The sequence below is a fragment of the Tenrec ecaudatus genome, chromosome X (assembly GCF_050624435.1).
Source record: "Tenrec ecaudatus isolate mTenEca1 chromosome X, mTenEca1.hap1, whole genome shotgun sequence".
Taxonomy (NCBI): domain Eukaryota; kingdom Metazoa; phylum Chordata; class Mammalia; order Afrosoricida; family Tenrecidae; genus Tenrec; species Tenrec ecaudatus.
This window is the reverse complement of record NC_134548.1, coordinates 120,205,884-120,231,121: the sequence shown is the minus strand read 5'-3', so window position 1 is coordinate 120,231,121 and position 25,238 is coordinate 120,205,884. Positions and strand designations below refer to the sequence as shown.

The 25,238-nt window shown below is 42.4% G+C and overlaps 1 protein-coding gene across 1 annotated transcript in view; it reads right to left on the bottom strand.

Annotated features, from left to right (window-relative positions):
* Positions 1 to 14,841, bottom strand: part of GUCY2F (guanylate cyclase 2F, retinal) — a 133,488-nt gene extending 118,647 nt beyond the window's left edge. Inside the window, exon 1 of the mRNA XM_075539225.1 lies at positions 14,112 to 14,841. Coding sequence (XP_075395340.1) covers positions 14,112 to 14,841 — 730 coding nt within the window. The remainder of the gene's footprint in view (positions 1 to 14,111) is intronic.
* Positions 14,842 to 25,238: the final 10,397 nt, after the last annotated feature.

The following is a 25,238-nucleotide window of genomic DNA, read 5'->3' as shown; positions in this document are numbered from 1 at the left end:
AGACCTTTTGTCTTCATGATCGAGTGCTGCTATGCCAGAAACACCACAAATGGATGACTTTAGCAAACACGATGTGTAGCTCTATTTCCTCAGTTTAGGAGGCTAGAAGTCACAATTCAGGGTTCCAGCTCCAGGGACCTCTTTTCCACTCTTGTGGCCCTGGAGGAAGGTCCTTGTCTCTTCTGAGCGTCTGCTCCTGGGCAATCTTCATGGGACTTGGCATCTCTTTCCCCCCATCTCTGCTCTGTTCACTCATTCAATCTCTTTCATATCCCAAAAGAAACTGACTGCCTTAACCCTTCTGCAATCGCATAATAAAGCACAGCCCATTCCCAAGTGGGGATTATAACCATAGAGGTTAGGATTTAGAACACATATTTGAGAATCCATAACATTCCATACTCGCATCCCTGAAAATACATGTCCTTACCCCAGGCAAAACACAATCACCCCATCACAGCATCCTAATTTTAAATAAAGATCCAAAGCTCATCTTCTGCATCGTCTAAATCAAATAGGGGTGAGATTTTATGCAAATTCCTCTTCATCTGTGAACCTGAGAAATCTAGAATACAAGTCATCAATTTCCAGAGTATGATAGTAGATATTGCCAATAAAACTGGGTGAAATTTGAGGGCAAGAAAGGATAACAGGTACCCCAAAGTCCCAAACCTAGAAGAACAAATTACAGGAGCTGGAAAATCACCCTTTCCTCTCTGAGACCATTTGGGCAACGGCCCCAGCCCCCAGACTCTGGGTGGTGGCAACACCCTCTGTGGTAGGGGTAGAGGTTTCTTGGCCCTGGCCTTCAGCCCCAGCTTCCAGGCCCTCTAGGATGGCAACTTCGCTCCTCTGCCTTTTGCCATCTTCGTTCTCCTAGTCCGTTTGGATGGCTGCAAAAGACCTCTTGAAAATGTAAAAGATGTTGCCTTGAGGACTAAGGCGTGCTGAGCTAAGCAAGCCATGGTATTTTCAGTCACCTGATATGCATGGGAAATCTGGACAATAAATAAGGAAGACTGAGAAAGAATATTGACTGTCCCATGGACTGCCAGAGGAATGACCAAATCTGTTTTGGAAGCAGTACAGCCAGCATGCTCTGCAGAAGAGAGGAGGGTGAGAGATTGAGCTCATGAACTTGGATGTGTTATCAGAAGGGAACAGACTCTGGAAACAGATATTATGCTTGGTAAAGCACAGGGTCAGCGGGAGAAAATAAAATGACTTTTAAGATATAAATTGACACAGTGGCTGCAACAATGGGCTTAAACATGACAAAGATGATGAGGGCGGTGCCAGACAAGGGAGTGCTTTATTCTGCTGTCCATGGAGTTGCTAAGAGCCGGAACCTACTTGAAGGCACCTAGCAACCACAAAGACATATGTTAAAAGAGATTGATTCAAGAGACACCCTACACTAGTCCGGCCAGTCCCAAATAGGATTGTAACCACAGGCACAGAGGTTGGGATTTAAAGCACACATATTTTAAGGGGGACATGATTCAATCCATCTTACTGTCTTTTTACTTGGTAAATGTCTTCAGAACGTTTCCCTTTGAACTAGATCTGGTGTGATTTATTTCCTTTGAGATGCAACTAACAACATTTAAAATTAATTTCAGCAAACCATCCACACACAGAGACACACAGCATAAGTTGAGTTTTCAAATGACTATCGCTCCTTCAAAATAGTTACCCTAAGTGGTTCTACATGCATGCTGATACTCAGTCATTCCTTAAAATTCCCCAGGGATATCTATCCTTGGAGCAAGTTTATGAGTCAGCCTCACTGGTTCATAATCACACCAGATATAATGGGAAAGGGGAATGACGAGGCAAGCTATGAGTTTAGAAAGAGGAACTCAAACCCAAAGCTTCTCACACCCTGTGTGTGGTTACACGCAGTTTTCATTATATTAGCTCAGTAATAAGTCTATTGTGAGGGAAAACGAGGGAGTCCAGGTATTTTAGCTGTTTTCCCAGGTTCCAACAGCATTCTTGGCCAATAGTTATCCTTTTTCTACAATTGCAAAGTGTTGATGACTTGATCAGGGTTATCCAGTGCAGATAACATTCCACCTAAGGTACTACGGGGGTACGAAATTCAGTTCATGACATCACAAGCATTCAGTAGACCTGCACCATGCACTATCTCACGAAAATCAATTGTTAAATTTGCAATTGTGGATTGTACGAGTCAAATAAGGGCATGTTACTACTACTACTACTACTACTACTACTACTACTACTACTACTACTACTACTACTACTGCTCACGGCCACCACGTCAATTCTGGCATCCCTATCAGATGGAGTCAAACTGCCCCGTTTGGAATGCTGGAGGCTGTGCATCTTTATAGGAGCAGAAAGCCTCATCTTCCTCCTGCACCGTAGGCTCGAACTGCTGACCTTATGTTTAGCAGCCCAAGGCACAACCTGTTATGCCACTAAAAGAAACAAACCAACTCCCTGCCATCAAGTCATAGCAATCTATAGGGTAGGATCCAGCTGCTCCTGTTGGTTTTCAAGACTGTAACTCTGTATGAGAAAAAGAAGCCTTATTGTTCTCTCTCAGAGCAGCTGGTGGTATCGAACCGCTGAACAGCCCAAAGCATAATCCACTACACCACAAGGGCTCCTTGTACTAGCCACCAAGGCTCCATAATGTTATGCTGGTAGCTGGACATTGCTCATGGTGAGAGCAATTACACCCTAAAAATCAGCAAGTACCAGACATCAGGGCTTTGTTTTGTTTATTGCATGTTTCTGAAGAGTTAGTACTTAATGATCACACTTGTGCACTTTCAATATGTCAATTGACACCCTATGCCTGGTCAACATGCACATAGAGACCTAGACTTTGTTCAATTCTGGACCGTTGGGAAGGGTCATCCTCGCTCCAGAGCTTCTTGGGGAAGGGGCTTGGGTCTTTGTTCTGATTGAGTCATAAGTCTGTTCTCTCGTTTCTGTTCTACTGCTTTCCAGGTGTTATAATACTTGAACACCTCCACCCTCCCCAAAAGCTTCCTGAACACTAATCTCTAGCTGAGTGTTTCCAGGGTAACTGACTTGTGAGACTAGGCTTGTACCCCACTGTACCCTGAACTGAATTCTGTCATGGCATCTATAAGATTTATTGACCTGATTTATTTTCATCAGCTTCTACTATGAGACTGTGAACAACCCTTTGAGCTCAGGAACTGTGCCTTATTTTTCTTTGTATTTTGGCCTATGTATGCATATTGGTGGTACATGTGTGTGTTTCATTTTATTGTACATAGGTTGCTATGAGGTGGAGCCAACTCGACGACACCTAACAGCAACAACAGTATGGCTGGCACACAGCACCCCTGTAATTAATGCATGGATGGATGTTTGCAAGCTAATCCATTCTTCAGAAAAAGAAACTGTGCATTTAGCTTTTTTTGCAGGTCCCTGGAGATGTAAGAACAGACATATTGGGATTGTTAGGCATAAGGAACAACAGAAAATTGTATTTCCAAATGAAGAGCTGATGCCAGGGGCTTAAGTGGAAGTAAATGTTTTGAGAATGATGAGGGCAAGGAATGTACAAATTTGCTTTACACAATTGATGTATGTATGGATTGTGATAAGGGTTGTATGAGCCCCTAATAAAATGATTTAAAGAAAAAACAAGAAAATTGTATTTCCTAGGCAAGTAGATCTTTTTAATGCTTAGTATCATTAACTATAGACCTTACCTATAAAGTGAATTCCTCCTGTTCATTTCTCTTTGATCCCCTATCCTAATGACATTTCAGATAAAGGGTGAGAATTCTTAGAACTGGAAATATTGCCTAGAAATCATCTAGCTCAACGCATTCCTCTCTCCCTCTTTTTGTAGATGAGGGAATGAATGCAGGCACCTCCAATTTTTGTATAGCAAGATTCTGCTATTGAACACGGCGCAGAGAGCAAAACTACGCACTCCAACCAGAGGACGGCATCTTAATTTGATAGAGTGCGTGCTTTGTGGACAGGGATTTGGGGATACATCTGGTCTGGGATAATTTTACTAAATAGTTTTATTATCTCAAAATTACATTCATTAAACTGGGATTTTTACCTGTAAATTGTTGTCAGAAAAGGATTAGTGTACAGAAACCTTAAATCCTAGAGAAGGCCTGGGTCAACAGGTGGTCATTGAATAAATGCCAATTTGTACGTTTCTGTCCTGATTGTTAAGCGTCGAGTCACTCTATAGCCAAAACAAGGACCAGGAGAGACACTCTCCTAAGATCCCATCTTAGGAGGCTGTAATATTAGCAGTTTCTCTGATCTACCTGAGCTCCGTTCCAGCTGTCAGGCCTCCATGTGTCTATACTGGGTCCTCATTATGACAGGCTGGCAGGCTGTCTAAGACTCTCCCTTTCATCCTCCAGGATGGAGGCAGAGACTGATGAAATTACAGAAGAAGCCTATTTCAAAGTCACTTCATGCCTACTTCTCTTCCTATATTGACATACCAAGCCCACTCTTACCTTGAGATAGAGAAATCCTGTTTCTTACAAGGCAGCATTCACTTTCTTGCTCTGATTGTTAGCAACCGAGTGTGCTGCTCTGTGGTGGAAAGTGGGTCCAATCTCACACTTTGAAAGATGGAAATTATCCCCTAGCTAAAGCGCTGCAGCACCAGCTGCATAGCCACGCGCCCGCAAACATTGCCATTAGAAATACTGGGACTAGTCCTCCCGGTCCAAAGCAACCCTGCACGACCTCGCTTTTCATTTTAACCCTGTTCCTGCCATTGACATTATTTCATTTAAGCATGTTTCATTTTTACACCGGTTGGGGGCTTCGAGATCAGAAATCCGAAGCATGCTGTGTTTCAAGCAAGCATCCAGAGTCACACTCCCCTAGAATTCATTCATACTCTCTTCCTCTCCATTTTCTTCCACCCAAGTGTACAGAATGACTGCATGTTGCTCTTGCTAGGTGTCTCTGAGTCTATCCAAACTCATAGCCACCTCGTGTGACAGACCAAAATGGCCCCATAGGATTTTCTTGGCTCTAATTTCTATAAGAGCAGATTATCACATCTTTCTCCCATGCAACCACTGTGTGGGTGAAAACTACTAAGCTTTTGATTAGTAGCCAGGTGTTTGATCATTGCATCAATACAGCTTCTAAATGGCTTTCTTTGGTGAGACTTTTCCTTAAAAATCAGACCAGTGGTTCCTAAAAAGTGTGATCAGAATCCCATGAGAGGGATGTCAAACAGGCAGCTTCCAGACAAGACCCCGTAGGTCTTAGATGGGAGGCTCTGGAAGTTGCATCTTTGATAGTCTCCCACCCCCACCCCCACCATGTGATTCGGTACAGAAAGCCCTCCAATATTTGTAATGAATATGCACTCGGCAATGTGTGGTTATCTTCATCCGCTGAGGAGATCCCAGAGTTTCAGCCTGAAGACCTGAGACCATTCTTGTGACTGTCGCCAGTGTTGGATTAGCCCAAGTAGCTTAGCATGCTGACACACATACACTGATAGGTAGGAAAGTTGTGCTACAAAATCGTAGAAACCTGCATTAAATGAAATTACCCAAATGAGAGGCTGTGCCTTCCTGAAGGCAATGTTTTCTTCTCAGTAACCCTTTCCAGGAGAGGGAGTCCGCTGGTGCTCACGGGTGGGCCTGAACTGATACCTAGGTTTTTTGTTGAGTTCAGTGAACCAGTTGCTAAAATGATATTTGTAACCAGGGTTCTCTCTAAGGTGTGTGGCTGGGCAGCCACCAAAGGGGAAATAAAACATTTACATTCCTTACTCTTTGTTAATGTTCATCTGCCAACAGTGTATTATTAGCCACCATAGTAATATGCATTCCATTCATAGGTATAAGATATTAGATGGAACTATACTTGTAATATTTATTCATTTCATAAAACTCATTATACTTCTGATGAAATACTACATTTTTATCCCCTTGTATTTGTACTTCAGTAAACAAACATGTAATATACAGAGAAAAGTGTCAAACAACAAGTGTTTTATGTTATGCCCCAAATTCCTAGGCGATTATGAGTGAATTATGCAATTTCTGCAAATACGTGCTCAAAGAGCTAAAAGCCTTGTCAGAACAATTGTGGTAAGTTCAGCAGAAGTGGAGAGGGGTTTTTCAAAGATGAACATCATATGTTGAGGGAACAGAAGTCGCCTATCTGCTTCTATTATCTCAAACACAATGACTAATGCCGAACTGGCCTAACTCTAACGGAATGGGATCCTCCTCTTGCAGTGAAAAGATGGTTAAGGATAATACACATAGCCAATGATGCGTGGGTAAAAGTGAGGAATACTGCAAATGAGGACGCTAATCAAGAAGCAATATGAAATTATCTTAAAAGTTTCATAGTTTTGCCAGGTATCATTTAGTATTTTTCATTAACATTTTAACATTCTTTCTTATGACCATCTAATTTTGTGCATCATTTTTTGTATGTAAAATGGTCATGAGGACAGCGAACCAGTTACTAAAGTATTTGAATCCCACCACTGACCAGGATTTCATAATAGCCACGTACAGAACTCAGAACTAGCTATGTGCAGGGTCCATGTGAGTACAATGAAGCATTCTGGAATTCCCATTCTGCACAAGGCTGTCCATAGTTTATGATCCACCCAGTCAACTGTCTGCTTAGTCAGTGGAATGCAAGCAAACATCTTTTTGGTATGATTTGCTTTTAGTTAAGACCCATCTGATCTGCAATGATATCCCTCATTCCATGTCCTCTTCTGAATACAGCTCGGATTTCCAGGAGCAACCTGTCAATGTTCTGCTGCAACGGTTTTTGAATTATCTTAAGCAAAAATTGCTTGTGTAGGACATTATGCCATTTTTTATAATTGCTGCCTTCTGTTGAAATAACTTACCTTGAAATAGGCATTGATATGTACCTTCCAGTGAGTTACTTAGGAAATGCTCTTCCAAATTTCTTGCTATAGATGAGCGAGCACTTCCAGCATTGCATCTATCTGTTGAACGTCTCCACTGGTATTCTATAAATTCCCCAATGTCTTCAACTTAATTTGGGTTTGCATGTCAATACCATGAACCTTCAATATCATCAGTTCATCATCATATGCTTCTTCCTGAAATGGTTGAATGCCAACCACTTCTTTTTGTCATATTTACTACGCATGTCTTCTATTGTCTTTCATTGTGTCATTCAACATTTGGCTCATGTTGTTAGGCACCTTCTAGTGTGGCCCAGCTCACAGTGACCCTGTGTGCAATCGGAGGACACATCACGCAGCTCTGCACCATACTAAAAAGCGTTCTCATGTGGGAGCCTACTGTTTCAATTCCTCTTGTCAAAGGTCTTTCTCTTTTTTCGTTGCTCTGCTACTTTACCAAGCATGAGGTCCGTCCCCAGGGACTAGTCTTTACTGACGCCTTATCCGAAAGACTTGAGAATTCACACCAGGCTTGCTTCTAAGGAGCATTCTAGCTGTACTTCTTTCAAGATGGATGTGATAGACCATGTTGTTGTTGTGAGATACCATTCAGTTAGCTTCAATTCACAGTGACTCGGTGCACAACAGAATCAAACCCTGTCCGGTCCTGCGCCGTTCTCACAATTGTTGCATTTGTGGAGCTCCATGCATCAAAGGAACACTCTGACCTAACCTCCTAAGGGAGACTTCTTTGTCCTTTTTAGCAGTTCATGGTATGTTTAACATTTTTCTCCATCACCACAATTCAAATGCATCGATTCAGTCTTTCTTATTCAATATCCAACTTTTACGTGCCTATGAGACATGGCTTCAGTCAGGCACTCTGCAGTCCTCATAGTAACATCCTTGTTTTCAGCACTCTGAAGAAGTCTTCTGCAGCAGATTTACCTAATGCAATGCCTCTTTTGATCTCTTGACTACTGCTTCCATAAGCATTGATCCAAGTGGATCCAAGTAAGACATAACCCTTGACAACGTCAACCTTTTTTTCACTTTGTCATGTTACCAATTGGTCCACTTATAATGATTTTGGTCTTCTTTACATTGAATTGTAAACCATACTGAAGGCTGCCATTCTTAATCTCCACCAGCAGCAAGTGCCTCAAGTCCTCCTCACTTTCAGCAAGCAAGGTTGCATCATCAGCATATCTCAGTTTGTTAATAAGCTTTCCTCCAATCCTGATGCCAATTCTTCTTCATATAATCTAACCTCTCTGGTGATTTGCTCAGAATACAGATTGAATAAGTAGGGTGAGTGGATACAACCATGTATCTCCTTTCCTGATTTTAAACCCTGCAGCATTCCCTGGTTCCAGTCCCACAACTGCCTTTGGTTCCATGTACAAGTTCTACATAAGCATAATGAAGTGTCCCAGAATTCCTATTTGTCTCAATGTTATTCATAGTTGTTATGATCCAAACAGTCAAATGCCTTGTCATAGTCAATGAAACACAAGTAAACATCTTTCTGTTATTCTCTTCTTTCAGCTAAGATCCATCTGAAATCACAAATGATATCCTTTGTTGCACGCCCTCTTCTGACTCTGGCCTTAACCAGATTCAAAACTGGCAGCTCCCTGTCAGTGTACTGCTATAACCATTGTTGGATGATCTTCAGCAAAATTTTACTTGAATGTGATATCAGTGATATTGTTCTATAGTATGAGCATTCTGTTGGATCACCTTTCTTTGGAATGGGTACAAGTTTGGGTCTCTTCTATCAGTTGGCCAAGTGGCTACCTTCCAAATTTCCTCTCATAGAGTGCTTCCAGGGTTTCAAAGGCTTGTTGAAACATTTCAATTTTTGGATGGGGTTTTTTGGTTTGTTTGTTTGTGTGTTTCTGGTTAATGCTTTCATTGCAGCTTGAACTTCCTTCAGCCCTATTGGTTCTTGATCATATGCTACCTTCTGAAATGGTAAAATGGTGAAGTTTTATTTTGGTACAGTGATTCCGTATATTCTTTGCATCTTTTCTAGCAGTGTTCTTGGCATATAATTCACATATCACACAAATAGTCCAATAGGATCAATAAGAAGTATACAGTCATCACCACGATCATCCCCCGGAACATTTTCTTTGTTCTTGTACTTATCTTTATTAGCTCCCCATATTCCCCCAACCACCCCCACCATATACCTAGGAAACATCAATCTAGTTACTGGTTACATCCCCTATAGATCCACCTAGCCTGGATTTCATATACAGAAAAATATTTTTTATTTAAATCCACAGATTTTCGGATTCAAAATGGCCAATACCAGTCCATAAAGAACTTCAATAGAAAGCAGAAATTATTAAAAATTAGAATAAATGTAAATGGGCCATAAGGGAGATCAAATGATAGTGCACTAAGTTTTAACCGAACTGCATTACATCTTCTAATGTTTCCTGCATCATTCAATATTTTCCCATACCATTTTTCAATATTGTAACTTAAGGCTTAAATTTCTCTTGAGTTCATTCAGTTTTAGATACATTGAGCGTGTTCTTCCTTTTTTGGTTTTCTAAGTCTTTGCACATCTCATATTTAATTGTCTTCTTGAGTTGCTCATTGAAATTCTCTGTTCAGCTCTTTGGCTTCAGCCTTTATCCATGTTCCTTAGCTATTCTATGATTAAGAGTAAGTTTCAGAATCTCTTCTGACAACCACTTTGTTTGTTTGTTTGTTTGTTTGTTTCTGACATCCACTTTGACCTTTGCTTTCTTTCCTGTCTTCTAATGATATTTTGCTGTCTTCTTGATGTCCTCCCACAGCTCCTCAGATCTTCATTAGTGTTCAATGCAGCAAATCTGTTCTTGAGATGTTCTCAAAACTCAGGTGGGATAGACTCAAGATGAAAGTTTGGCTCTGGTTGACTTGTTTTAATTTTCTTCAGCTTCAACCTGAACTTATAAATGATCAATTGATGGTCTGTTCCACAGTCAGACCCAGAACTGATTTTGCTACTGATACTGAGCGTCTCCGGTGTCTCTTGCCAGACATGTAATGAATTTGTTTTCTGTGTATTCCATCTGAAGAAGTCCATGTGTATAATCACCTTTTGTGTTGTTGAAAAAAGATGTTTGCTATGAAGAAGTCGTTGGTCTTACAAAATTCCATCAGGTGATCTCCAGCTTCGTTTCTATCACCATGGCCATATTTTCCAACTACTGTTCAGTCCTCTTTGTTTCCAACTTTGGCATTCCAACCTCCAGTAATTATCAATGCATCTTGATTGCATGTTTGCTCAATTTCAGACTGAAGACATTGGTAGAATTCATCAACTCTTAGCTTTGGTGGTTGGTGCATAAATGTGAGCATTGTGTTTTCTTGATTTTGATTAGATATAATTCTATCTCAGACAGCATAGTACTAACCACATGTCTTTGCACATTTGAAATCCTCATCAACTCTGTTACTTTATCATTTCTTCCAATTGCTTTATCATTTATCAGAAACTCTTCTGACACTTGTTTTGGTCTTTTCTTTCTTTGCTGTCTTTTTAATGACCCCTTTTTTTTCTTCATATAGGGTGTCCTTGACATCACCCCATAATTCAACTGGTACATTATTACTTGTGTTCAATGGGTCAAGTCTATTTTTGAGGTGGTTTGTAAATTAAGGTGGGATAGACTTAAGGTTATAATTTGGCTCTCATAGAATTGTTTTAATTGTCCTCAAATTCACCAAAAAATGTGCATATGAGCAATTACTGGTTTATTCTGCAGTCAGCCCCTGGCTTTGTTCTAATTGATGATATTCAGCTTCTCCGTAGTTTCTTTCCACAGTTGTAGTCAATTAAATCCTATGCAATCCATCCAGAAAGGTCCATGTGTCTAGTCGCCATTTATGTTGTTTAAAAAATATATTTTCAATTAATAAGCTGTTAGTCTCACAAAATTCTGTCAGGTGATCTACAGTGTCATTTCTATCACCAAGGACATAATTTCCAAATATTGATCCTTTTTCTGTGTTTTCAACTTTTGAATTCCAGTGAAAATGTATAAATGCATTATGATTGCATGTTTAATCAATTTCAAAGTTCAGGGGCAGGTAAAAATGTTCAGTTTTTTCATCTTTGACTTTAGGGGTTGGTGCATAAATTTAAATAATAGTCTTATGAGCTACTCTTCGTTATTGGTATATGTGTATCATCCTATCACTAACAGTATTGCCATTCAGGATAGGTCTTGAAATTTATTGTTCTTTTTTAAAATAATTGTTACCCAATTGCTCCTCAATTTGCCATTCCCAGGGTAGTAGACTGTTTGTTTAAATGATTTGAGATGGCCAATACTAGTTCATTTCTGTTCACTACAGTCCATTGCATTTTTGATAGATTTCAATTTCCCAGGTTCAACTTATTAATGGCTGCTTGCAGCTGTGACTTCTCCTTTTGAGTAGGGCCGTCTTCTCAAGAGAAGGTCCTGGGCTTTGCTCCATCCATGTCATCAAGTTTGACTGCACTTGGAGGAGCTGCCTCTTCTCCAGTTCCATTTTGAGTGGAGCCCTAGTGACACAGTGCAATACGCATTGGGCTGCTCACTGAAAGATCAACAGTTCAAATTTACCAGCTGCTCTATGGGGAAAAGAGGAAATAGTCACCTTCTGTAAAGATTCACAGGATCCTTGTTCATAGGGAGACTAGGGAGACACCGAGGCAATGAGTCGACTCTGTGGTATGAGTTGAAATTGACTCAATGGCACACATGACAACAACTCCACTTCGTCTTGTGGTCCTCCTTTCCCAAACTCTTCATTTGCTCTATAACCAAATCCCAGATTTTACCCACCCAATCTCAACATGTTCAGTCCTGTTTCACATGACTATCAAGAAACAAATTTAAATAAAGTCATATTAAGAGAAAAACGATTAACTGCAAGGAACAATTATTAGCATTTTCATTAACTTGAATCAGTGGTTTTGATTTCTGGCTATACTGAAAAAGACACCTTTGCTGGGGCCCCACCATAAACCTATTAAATCATAATCTCTGGGGCTGGAGCTCTGGCACTAATCATTTAAACATTTTTTTCCAGGTAATTCTAGTGTGCAGCCAGAGTGAGAGCTGTTAGCCTGAAGGAATGAATTGCTAATGGAAATATATCTATATATTTGCCACCTCCCTACCTCAAAAGAGTTGTGGATGGTGAGTATTCAATCCTAACTTCTATCGGTCTGACAGTCCAAAGAGTTTCAGGGCCTGGATTTATTTAATATTGCAAGGTAAGGGCCCAGGTGTTATTTGGATGGGATGGGAAACACTCGTGGAATGTACACTTTTAGGATATGGCAGACTTTGCGAGGATTTGTACCATATTTCAAAAAAAGTATAATACTAAATATGTTAGCATGTTTCTGGCCTGGTGCTCCCTGAAAAATGGGTTTATATCTTTTTTAAAATAATGCCATGCTCTAGTATGAAGTAACCAGAGCCACACTGTGATGGCTTAACATTGTTGGTTCTTTTAGACCGGGGCAGGAAGCAGACTACTGTAGTTCCTGACACTAAAACTTCTGGTCCATGTTCACCCCTAATCATCATAATTAAAGTCCCATACTGAAGACACTTGAAACTCAAAATAGTCTGTGGGTTATAGACCAGGCTTAAGTTGGACTGTTCTCTAACAAGCCCATTGTTGTGTTGAGGAAATGACTGGGACCAGGACTAATCCTAGTAGCAATCAGTTTGATGAGAAGTTTCTGACCACTCTGTCCCATAATATTGAAGTGACAGCAAGGAGCAATGAACCATGTTCCCACAAATCACTTCCACTTTCTAGAGGAAGACAAAGAGGACAGTTTTTTATTTTGTTGTTTTATCTTCTGAAGGACTAGGGAAAAAGGCAAAACTGAGTATCACAAGGGTTCGCCATGTAGCCATATATCAAAGTCAAAGGACTCTGGTTCAAGAGGACCAGGAAGAGGAAGTGTCCCTCCCCCAAGTTCTTACTAACACCCCCTGAAAATGACAGCTTCGGTGGGCTAGTCCTTTGCTTCAAACTTCTTTCATCGTCTCTGCAAAAACCATCTTTGAACTACAGCTTCCTTTGGAATGGGGAACATGGTCAAATGTAGGTAGCCTTTGCATTTGGGTTGACTTTCACTCCGCAGTCTCCATAGCAACGTGTTGTGTGCTGCAAGGAGAGAAGTCTGCTCTCTGGAGTTTGGCCGGAGACAGATTCTAAGGGTGATGTGGTGACATAAGAGCACTGAGCATCAGTGAAGGGAAGGGTCCCAGGTGGATCCAAAGCCAACTTCCTTCGATGGCGAAAATAAAAAGGGAACCATAAGAGCACCTCTCTTGGCATAAACATTGTATGATTCCTCTTATATGAAATAGCTAGAGTAGTCCAATATATAGAAACCTGTTTATTCATGATTATCGGGGTTTAGTAAGGGGCCCTCATCCTTGTGAACCATTAAGCACTTGGCTGGTAGTTTGAACCCAGAGGTTCTGAGAGAGAAAGAGATAGTGATGTGCTCTTGTAAAGGTTACAACCTCGAACACCCTAGGGGGCACTTTTACCGTCTCACGAGGGGTTATCAGGAGTTGGAAGCAACTCCCACGGGACCGAAAAGAGCAACAGTGGGGTGTGCAGGGCAGGAAAAGGGGGAGTCACTGCTTAGGGGGCACTGTTTGTTCATGGTGATGGGAAATTTGGCCATGGATACTGCTAATGGTGGTACAAAAGTATTATTATAGTGATTACGTCCGAAAAGGGTAAATTGGCAAATGCCGTGTTATATATTTTGCCCAGAATAGAAACCAGAAGAAGGAATGCCCTTGTGGGCTGGTTGGAACCAAAAACCCAAAAGATGAGTAGCTACAGGTGCCCTTGGTGTCCCTCGTTGCCACCCAGGTCCGGCGAGCAGCTACTGGCTGCCAAAGGCATTGGGACGCTGAGTTCTGAGCACCTCTACTCAGCTCCTACAACAGGCTCTGTTGAAACTGCAGGAGCGGTGGGGGTTTGCGGGGGTGGGGGGGTGGGGGGTGGGAGGGCATGGAGGGGGCGTGCGAGCGGGAAATTTCCAACCATAAGGAACTGCGCCAGGAGGTGCCATCCGACAGTGTAAGAAGAGGAAACCTTTGGGAAATCGTAGCGTGTTTCATGGAAGCCCCGTGTACGCCTCAATTTCAAAAACACTCACTGCGAATTCTGTCTGCCTGGCGAATCCTCTGGAGAGCTTGAAAAATGCTTTGGCTGTCCTGGCCCGTGCTCAGCACGACCCCTACCGGCAGGCCGCGGCTCCGGAGAGCACTTGCCACTCGACTGCCGGTGTGCGCCCAAATGTCTTCCTCGGAGGAAATGACTCCAGCGTGGGCCCACTGGAAAAATTTCATGACCGTGACCAGCACTCGGATGGGAGAAGGGAGTGTCCGAGAAAAGGTCAGGTAGCTGTTTTTATTGTCTAATTCATAATTCACACAAGCCCAAGAGAAAATCCCTTTGTCCCAGCTGTTTCCGAGGAGCGAGGCGGCCTCACAGTAGCCGGGGTTCGCAGGTCCAATAAATCCTGAGGCCATCTGGCGGTGGGCAATGAAAGTGGAGAGAGCCCTGGCAGTCTGGCAGTCTTCGTTGAGAATCACATATTCAAAAGAGTAGCCCAGGGCCAGTGATGGGTCCCTGTTGATCCGCTCAATAGCTAAACGAGCAGCAACCTCAGGCAGGGCTTTTGAGAACAACGGATCGCAAGCCCAAGGGCCTACCACTCCAACCTTGTAGGAAGGGGCCCATACCTGCTTCGGGAAGAACATGAGGGCCAGGAGGCACAAGCACCAGGACAATCTGGAGAATGGAAGGCCATGGTGTCCTGGCTGTTTTCTGGTCACCACAAACCCGAACATAAGGCGCAGGAGAAACCAGGATCCCAGGAACATAGCCCTCGGACTTCCAGCAAGCTGATGAAGAATGCCTGGTGGGGGTTATGCTGCTGTCCTGAGATAGGCAGTGACGTTTCCAGATGCCTGTCAATTAGAGGGAAAGCTGTGTTATTCATATATTTTCTGAAACCTCTGAAAACATGCATTATGGAAAAAAAAAACAGATGGCAATTGCCCTCACAGTTTCCCAGGCCTGGAGTTGAAAGCAGGCAGTTGTTAACAGCCAGCATCACACAGTCCACCGTCACTGCTATCATACAAACCAGAAAGACAGAGCCTCTCATGCCAGTCCTGAGGGTGATTTACTCCCAGAGCACCCTGGCTTCCAGATTTTCCCTCGAGGCCTGAGGCTGGGGGAGGCAATGGCCATCCTCACACTGAAAGCATCATTCTTCTCTTCTGCCTGTGCTCCTTATCTCACCCAAACGGACCTCCAACCACTGCGCCCCTGCTCGCAAGCCCGACAACTGGAAGTCAGCAGGGTCTCCTCCTTCTTTGCTCCCACTATCAAGTTCTTGTCGATCCCACTTGGATAATAGCCGTCTACCCCAGGCCTGTGAGGCTTACACGCATTTACATACATCAAGTGCTTATACCAATGCCCAATATGTTGTTAGCATGACACTAGAGATCGTATGCTTGTTATTATTACTTTAAACATATTGTTTTCAACTCAGTTCAACAAGCATTTGTTGTGGGCAAGCACTGTGCCGGGACTCAAGAGAGCAAAGTGAGTAAACCCCATCCCTGTTCTCAGTGAGCATGCCATCCAGGCAGTGGGAAAGAGAGAGAGGTACCCAGGTAGCTATGACACAAATTGTGATGATATAAATGAACCCAACACATGCCGCTGATATAGTAGTGTCTTCACCGCCATTCTTGAAGAATAACCCCTGAACTGCCCACTCAGAGAGCTTCTGTATATATATTTCCCCTGGCAAATATATATATATATTTATATATATTCTCATATATATTTATATATATATATATATAGAATATAGCACTATTTTTCTCTCAACCCACACTACCCTCTAGGAGTCTAAAAGATGGTGTAAACTGACAGTAGCTAAACAGAGTAATGAATTCTCCATCAATGTAACCCAGGGGAAGACAGAGGAGAGCTTACACCTATTTTTCAGGAAAGAAGAGGAGGGAGAAGAGGAGGAGTGTCTCTGGGTTAAGTACTGAAAATAGGGAAAAACAGAAAGTGAGGCAGGCAGATGGGGTCAGGAGAGTCTAGGGGCTACAAACCAGACAGAAAGACCTAGAAGTGAATAAAACAAAAAGAAGGAGAAGGAGCAATGGAGGGAGAGAAGAAAGGGAAAGGGGTGGGGGGATGGGGCAGAGAGGGGAGTGGAGGAAGAAGAATTCGATTCTCAGAATTCAGAGACATTTGCTCTGCCTGGGTCTGGTGTGAGGCAAAGAATCCCCTAGGCCATTCCTAAGCTTTTAGATTTGATACTACCAACAATGGCCAGTGAATGCAGGTGTTGAGCAGAGAAACGTTCTAATTAGATTGCCAGTTTTGAAGGAGTACTCCAGCAGCAGCGTGGAAAGAGGCCAGACTGGAGGCAGAAAGATCGGGTGAGGAGTGTGTTGCAGTTAGTAAGTAATGTGAGAAATTAACAGATGAAGAGAATGGCACTGATGAAAACCCACCGAGATACAATATCAAAAGATTAAGAGAACCAACATGAACTTGGTGACTGCTTAGATGCAAGAAGTAACAACAAAAGGACATAATGTGATTTTGAGTTTTTCAGAACTGAGGAACTGGTTGGAAAGTGGCACCAGTGATAGGGAACACAAAAGGGGTGGGAGAGATGATGCATTTGACTGGACATGTGGTGAAACGGTGGTGCGTGGAGAACATACAGCAATGCATGAGTGATGCACACAGTTGGCTGTTAACCAAAAAGGTTGAGGTTCAAGTCCACCCAGGATTGCCTCTGAAGAGAAGCCCAGGAATGTATTCCAAGAAAAGCAGTCATTGAACATCCTATGGAGCACATTTTTCTTCCTGACATGCCTGGGGTAACCATGAATTAGCATGAACTCAATGGCAACTGTCTGGTTGGTAGAACATACAAGTGACAAAGACCAGTAGGCAAATTGGCATACTGGAGCTCATAAGAGAAAGCTAACCCAGAGATATAAATCAACAAATAAGAGTTGTGAAGTTTAAAAAAATGAAAAAACCATGAGAGAACACAGTATTTATAGGTCAGGCAGAGAAGACAATGCTTATAACCAATACGTATATAGAAAGCTCAGAGAAAATAGAGCAAAACTCAGGAGACACTGGTGTCTTACCAGCCAAGGAAGCACTAATCAGGCTAAAGATAGAAATGCGTCTGTTGCATTTGGATTCAGAGTCAGCTTACATTGAAGGATGACAATGTATCAAAGAAAGAATGTGAACTAATAAAATGGAGTTAGCAAGTGTAGAAGCCATAAAAAAAACCAAACCCACTATAATCAAGTTGATTCCAACATATTTAAGAAAGTTGACTGCCATCTCTTTCTCCTGTGGAACACCTGTGGGAGTTGAGCCACTGATATGCCAGTTAGCAGCCAAGTGCCTAACCACTGCATAACCAAGACTCCTAGTGTAGAGCGAACGGTTTCAAAATCATGCATGCAAAATATTTCTCGGGTTGGTCCTCGCTTTTGCCTACAATCCCATCTCCCACCTTTCTCTCATTTGATGCTCTAGTACTCAAAAACATCTTACAGTTCTGCAGACATGTGTCACGTTGTCCTAGGCCTTAGAAAAAATCCTTTTCTCTTCCTGAAATAGCTTCCTCCCTCCTCCCAGGTTTCCAATGCCCTGCTCTCCTGATGAACTCTACATTCAAGACATGATTGAAGTGTTCCCTAGTCTACACAGCTTCAGCAAACACCCCAAATTGTTTCTCCCACTGTCTCATACTCATGCCCATTAGAGATGATGTTGCATCTGGTTTACAAATAATCTGTATTTCTACTCTGCTTTGTAACAATGATATTCATTTTGGGATATCTCTATCCTTACAAGACCTCATAAATGTATAAAGTATAAGGAATGGACAGTAGAGCCCATTAGGAGCCCCTATAGGTCCTTTTTGGAACCCTAATGACTAGCCAAATGTCCAAAACATTTATGATATGAGTAGGAACTTCAACTTAATCAGGACTAAGCTCAATAGACGTGATCAGAAGAATTAATTGCTTGAGGGAGATGTTAATGAGAAAAATTCTAGTAAATTCTTAATTCTAACCAAAGATCAAAATAAGGATACGGTTATCATATGATAATCAGCACTGGCGTGTGACAGCCAGGCCAATTTGATACTAATATTTATGGCCAGCAATGTCGGACTCTCACTCCTAATTATATTAGAGATCCTGGTATATCAAAAGGCCACCATGGGGCACACCAGAAAACTTACTAGTGCATTTCCCAACATTTGTACTCAGGTGAGAGTTGTTTAAATGAGGGGCAAGATGCCTGATGCTCAAAAACTACCTCCAGGTAGATTAGAGACCTAAATGTAAACCCCAGAGCTATAAAGATCATCCATGCGGAAACTGGGACAAACTTGAGGGCCCTATTACAGGGCATCCATACACTACCAAACGTAATAAGGCAAGCACAATCAATGGAGGACAAAAATAGATGCCTGGGGCTTATTAAAAGATGACACTTGTGCAGTTTCCATTGGATCTCCTTTTTGACCCGTTTTTACATAGTCTCCGTTTAAAACAAAATGTGAAGGGGAAGTACAGCTGGATGAATCTTCCAGTGACATCACTCTGAGCACAGACCAGGGAGGTGACGAGCCTTGCTATCACTAGGAGCACCCTGGAAAGTGGATTATTGCAGGTTCAATTAGGTTAAAATTTAACACCTTATCATTTATCTCCCTTTTGACCCATTGTAAATTTGTTCTAATGTTTAATATTGTCTGCTTTCTTTTTGGTTAAGAATTTTCCGTTTTACTTGGTTATCATGTTCATTTCTTTTTGTTTTTTGGATGTTTATCTGTATATTAAATCCAAGATAGGTAAGTCTACAAAGACAGAAATGGGAATAATGGTTTCTTGGAAGAAAGGCAGGGAAGGTTGGGGGGAACTGGGGAGCTCATAACAATGAGTCCAAGAAAGAGTAAAAGTTCTAAAATTGATTGTGACGATTGTACAGCTATTGAACTACTGATTTGTATATGTGAATTATATGGCAAAAACACTTAAAATTAAATAAAGTTCAGTGATAAGGAAAAAATCATAAACCAAGATTTCATCCAAAGAGTAAAATGAGAACCCATGGTTGGGACAAAATCATTAGCAGCAATACAGCAGACATATGTGTAATCACTAAAATCTACAGAATTCTGTAAAACTTCAATAAAAAACAACAACAAATAATCCAATTAAATGGTGGGTCAAGGCAGCAATCCCCCTACTGGGCATATACCCAGAAGAGGCAAGAAACAAACCAAGACCAGACATCTGTGCTCCAATGTTCATTGCGGCACAGTTCACAATTGCAAGGAGCTGGAAGCAACCCAAATTTCCATCAACTGACGATTGAATTAAAAAACTGTGGTATATACATACAATGGAGTACTACGCATCACTAAAGAGCAGTGATGAACGTATGAGGCACATAGCGGCATGGGAAGAACTGGAGGAAATCTTGTTAAGCGAAGTAAGTCAGGCACAAAAGGACAAGTACAACATGAGCCCGCTGAGGTAAGTATTAAAAAAAAATTTTTAATGCAAAAGTGGCATAGGGGAAAAAGCTACTGTCTACAAACATTTTTGGGGTGAAGACTGTGTAGAATGGCAGAGACCAGACCAAAACCAGGGATGCACATGGTAGACAATAGTGGAGGAGGCGGGGAAAGGAAAATAAAAGGATGAATATAAGGAAGAAAAGGGTAGTGGGGGCATGGGACAATAATCCACCCAAGGGGAGGGTATTGTTAATATCTCCACAGGGAAAGTGGGACCAGACTTCAACCCAGTGTCGCAAGGTGTGAATGCAATATCCCGGCGTGGAGTAGGGAACCAGTGGAGAGGTCTGGGAGGCTGGCCCCAGCACCAAAAATTAAGTGGATTCCCGCCCCTCCCCTGAAAAGAATTTGTTTCAAAGGACGACATTGATTCTGCAGCTCAGGGAGATGAACATATCTGATCAGAGCACACGGGAGCAGATGAAGGGGCAGGAGGAGAGAGTGGAACACAGCCTGGCCCACCAGGCCGTGAGGATGATGTTCCTGATTAGAGCAGCCAGTCCACAGAGAGAACAACATAGCTGGCCCCACTATGAGAAATGATGCCCCTCAGTGACTAAGGGCGATACAGGGGACAGCACCGGAGACACAGTGTGGGAATTGCACCTGACCTGATCCCACCACACCGAGGCAAAGCACTGGGGGAGTGCAGCGGAACAGCAAGGGAATGGAGTGGCAAGGTCCCCAGGGAATGCTGAAAGTGGACTTTGGGGCCAGGGCGTGGTGCCCCAACAGACTGGACTGGAAAACACTCCTAAGGGCCAGCAAATGATCCTTGAACGAACTACAAGCTTTTCTTTTGTGAAGTGTTTTGTTTTCTTCTTTGTCAGTGGTTTATTTTTGTTGTTTTGTTGTCTGGTTGTATACTGTTGCTTTGTTTTCCTCTGTCTTATTTTCATGCATGTTAGTGTCTCCACAGGTCTGTCTGAATAGGACAGGCTGGATGAACTATCTAGAGGAAAAACAACGGGACCGACAGTTCCGGGGGGACTTGGAGTGGGGGAGGGGGGATAAGGAAGTGGTGTTAACAAACACAGGGACAAGGGAACAACATGGGACCCAAAATGGTAGTGAGGGGGGAGTGGCAGGGCTGGTGGAGAATGATCAAGGGTAAGGTTGTGTAGAGAAGAGGTATAGCTGTAGCCCAGGTGGGGACGGAGCATGGTAGTGGGGCAGGAGGAAAGTCAAGGGAGATGGAAGAAGGAGCTGGGAGTCAAGGGGCATTCATGGAGGTCTAGACAAAGACATGACACATGCAAATATATATATGAGGATGGGGAAATAGATCTAAGTGTCTACATTTATAGGTTTAGTATTAAGGTGGCGGAAGGACCATGGGTCTCTACTCAAGCACTCCCTCAATGTATGAATACTTTCTTTTATTAAATTTGTACTCTATGATGCTCAATCTCTCGACACAACTGCTAAAGCCAAAGCGGGTGAACAAGTAATTGTGGTGAAGAAAGCTGATGGTGCCCGGCTATCAAAAGAGATAGTGTCTGGGGTCTTACAGTCTTGAAGATAAACAAGCGGCCATCTAGCTCAGAAGCAACAAAGCCCACATGGAAGAACACACCAACCTGTGTGAACGCGTGGTCCCAAAGGGATCAGTTATCAGGCATCAAAGAACAAAAAATCATATCATTGGCTGCACACCTCCATGATACGATCGCCGAAGACAAACAGGTGCATAAGCAAATGTGGCGAAGAAAACTGATGGTGCCCGGCTATCGAAAGGATAGTGTCTGGGGTCTTAAAGGCTTGAAGGTGAGCAAGTGGCCATCTAGCTCAGAAGCAATAAAGCCCACATGGAAGAAACACAACAGCCGGTGCGATCATGAGGTGCCAAAGGGACCAGGTATAAGGCATCATGCAAAAAAAAAAAAGAATATATATATATATATGTGTGTGTGTGTGTATGTATGTGTATATATATACATATATACCATAGTTAATGAAGGGGGAAGTGCAGAGTGGAGACCCGAGGCCCAAGTGTCGACCACTGGAGATCCCCTCACAGAGGGGTTTAGGAGAGGAGATGGGTCAGTCAGGGCGCAATGTAGTACCAATGAAGAACACAGCTTTCCCCCAGATCCTGGATGCTTACTCCCCCCAACTACCATGATCCGAATTCTACCTTGCAGGGCTGGATAGGGCAGAGGTTGTACACTGGTGCATATGGGAGCTGGAGGCACAGGGAATCCAGGGTGGACGATACCTTCAGGACCAGGGGTGTGAGAGGCGAGGCTGGGAGAGTGGAGGGTGAGTGGATTGGAAAGGGGGAACTGATTACAAGGATCCACATGTGACCTCCTCCCTGGGAGGTGGACGGCAGAGAAGGGGGGGGGGAGGGAGACTCCGGATAGGGCAAGATATGACAAAATAACAATCTGTGGATTATCAAGGGCTCATGAGGGAGGGGGGAGCTGGGAGGGAGGGGAAAAAAAGAGGACCTGATGCAGAGGGCTTAAGTGGAGAGCAAATGCTTTGAGAGTGATTAGGGCAAAGAATGTATGGGTGTGCTTTATACAATTGATGTATGTATATGTGTGGATTGTGATAAGAGTTGTATGAGCCCCTAATAAAATGTTTATTAAAAAGTGGGTCAAGGACATAAATGGAGAATTCCCCAAAGAAGACACTCTAATGGCTAACAAATACATGAGGAAATTATCATAATCACTAGCCATCTGGAAGATGTCAATCAAAGCCATGCTAGCCATTTTTTTTTAAAGAGAGAAAAACAAATGCTAGAGAGAGTATAGTGAGATTGGAACTCTCATATACTGATAGTGAGATTATAAACATCTACTATCATTGTGGAAAGTGATATTGCACTTCCTGAAACCACTGGGAATAGAAATACCATATGACCCAGCAACACCTCTGCTGGGCATATACCCCAAAGAAATAAGAGACAGATCACAGACAGATGTGTGCTCTCCTGTGTCGATTGCAGCACAGTTCACAACATCAAGAAGCTGGAAACAGACCAAATACTCATCCGTTGACAAATGGATCAAGAAATCCTTGTGCACACAATGAAATACTATGCATCCCTCAAAAACAGTGTTGAAACTACAAAATATCTCACAACATGGATAGACCTGGAAAACCACTATGCTGAGTGAAGTTAATCAATCACAAAAGGACATATATTGTGAGTCCAGTACTATAAATATAAAAACCAAGATAATGGCAGGCCTGATCTCAGGTTGTGTAATCTCTAATATAGACCTCCCGACAACAACATACTGTGCCTGCCTAGTCCTTGCCATATATCAACCCATATTTACACATCTTTAAAACCACCTCAGGAGAAGTGACCTCACTCCGGATCTGGTCAGTTTCCCGTGTTGTGGGGAGAGGGAGAAGATCAATCAAATCCTACTACATAAGTCCCAAAATCAACATACACCCCTACAAGAGTAATTAATGACACTTACTGAGAACTTGGATCCAGAGGAGGTGAGGATATGGCTTCTTAGGAGAAAGCAATAGAACTTCTGGTGGTTGGTAAACTGGGTGGGGCAACCCATCATTGAGAAAATGCTTAACATTACTTATACAGACCCCAAAGTGCAAATATGCCCAGTATTATGTTCCTAATGAGGCACTTATGATCTAGTTTCAATTCAGTCCCTGGTGACCCAAGAAACATGTTATAGACAACTGGGACATCACCCACACCAGAAGGACACAAATTGGAACCCCACTAAGTAAAGTGGACTTTACCTTAAACTTACTTGTAGCAAATCTAAAGAGCTGAAACCCTCTCTTGAACTTCACTTGAACTAGTGTCCAGTAACCTAAGTTTTGACTCTGAACAAGTTACCTAAGCATTTATTGTAGTTCTAAAAAGAAGCCTTCAGAAGTATAATCTCCTCTTCTAAACCATGCTTTCAATTCTATAAACCAAAAACTCACTGCCATCTAGTCAATACTGACTCATGGCGACCATTATAGGACAGGGTAGAACTTCCCCCTGTGACTTTCTGATACTATAACCATTTACAGGAGTAGTGTGTTAGTCTGGGTTGACTGGAGAAACAAATTCATAGACACTCATATGTGTATAAGAAAGACCTTTATATAAAAGAGGAATTAAATTGTGAGAAAACATCCCATCCCAGTCCAGATCAAGTCCATAAGGCTGATATTAGCCCATATGTCCAATACCAATCCATAAATTCCTCTTCAGACTCAAGAAACACATGCAATGACACCAAATACAGGAAGATCACAGGCCAGTGGGTGGAAAACCTTGTGGAGCCAGTGGCAGTGGAAGCATCTGAGCGCTGGTAGATATCTCCACGTGGCTCCTTCAGCTTCAGGACTCTTGCTGCATCAGCTTAACACTATCAGGCTCATAGTCAGTAATGTCTCGCAGGGAGTGAGCGTGTGTCCCGCCTCCAATGAGCTATTTATCTCCTTAGTGCTTCCAAATGAGGTCATCAAGCTGAGACCTGATTGACAGGCTAAACTCCATCCCTTCATGCTTAAGTCTCAAATTGACAACAGATTATGTAACTACCACATGTAGAAAGCCCCATGTTTCTCCTGTGGAGCAGCTGGTGGTTTAGAACTTCTGACCTTACAGATTTTAGCCAAACCTATAACCACTGTGCCATCGGGGCTCCATTTATATTCTATACCATTGACTAAAGTAATGATACTATCAATATAATTACCTTGTGACTCCTGGGGATTATTTATTATGTACTCCAATAAGATTGTAATGCTTATAAAGTTATCTCTAAAGTGAACCAAGATATGTATAAAGCCATAGATATATGACTAGATTTTGAGCTCTCACTTGATTGTAGCCTTAATATAAGAACCATTGATTCTTGTGGCATGACCCTGCCTGGTACTCGACCTCATAAAGGGATCATTGAAATATGGGTGCTATAGCAAAGTATGGTGAAGAAATCAGATGGTATCCAGTTATTAGAATAAATAGCAGCCAGTGTCTTAAAGGCTTGTCTCAAAGCAAGCAACTGTCTAAGTCAGTGGTTCTCAACCTGTGGGTCACGACCCCTTTGGGGGTCGAACAACCCTTTCACAAGGGTCGCCTATGACCATCAGAAAACACATATTTCCGACGGTCTTAGGAATTGAGATGCCGCTCCTCTATCTATCTCCAGGCAGGTCCACCCACATGCAGATATGCCCACACCCAGAGTGATGCCATCATCATGCCAACCCCATCACATACACCCTGTACAAATACAGATGTATGTGACAGGGTCAGTGCCATAAAGTACTTATACGGACCAGTCACACATGTGTAGCAAGCAGCTACTGTGTAGAAAGCAGCTGGTGTGTTGAAATCAGCTACTCTGTTAAAAACAGGTACTGTGTTGAAAGCAGCAGGTAAAATGACACGTCAGGTATTATAATTACTGTGTAAATGTAAAATCATGTACTAAAAAATCAACTACTGAAAAAATTTCTGTGCCATGGGAACTTAATCTGGATGCCGATTGGTCTTTTTATATTCAGCTGTGGTTGATGTGAATATTGCCCCCTTGTGATAGTAACAGGTATGTAAAAAAACAACGCAGAGAATGGTAAATCATAGGAAACTTTAATGAACTGTATTGACTGAGC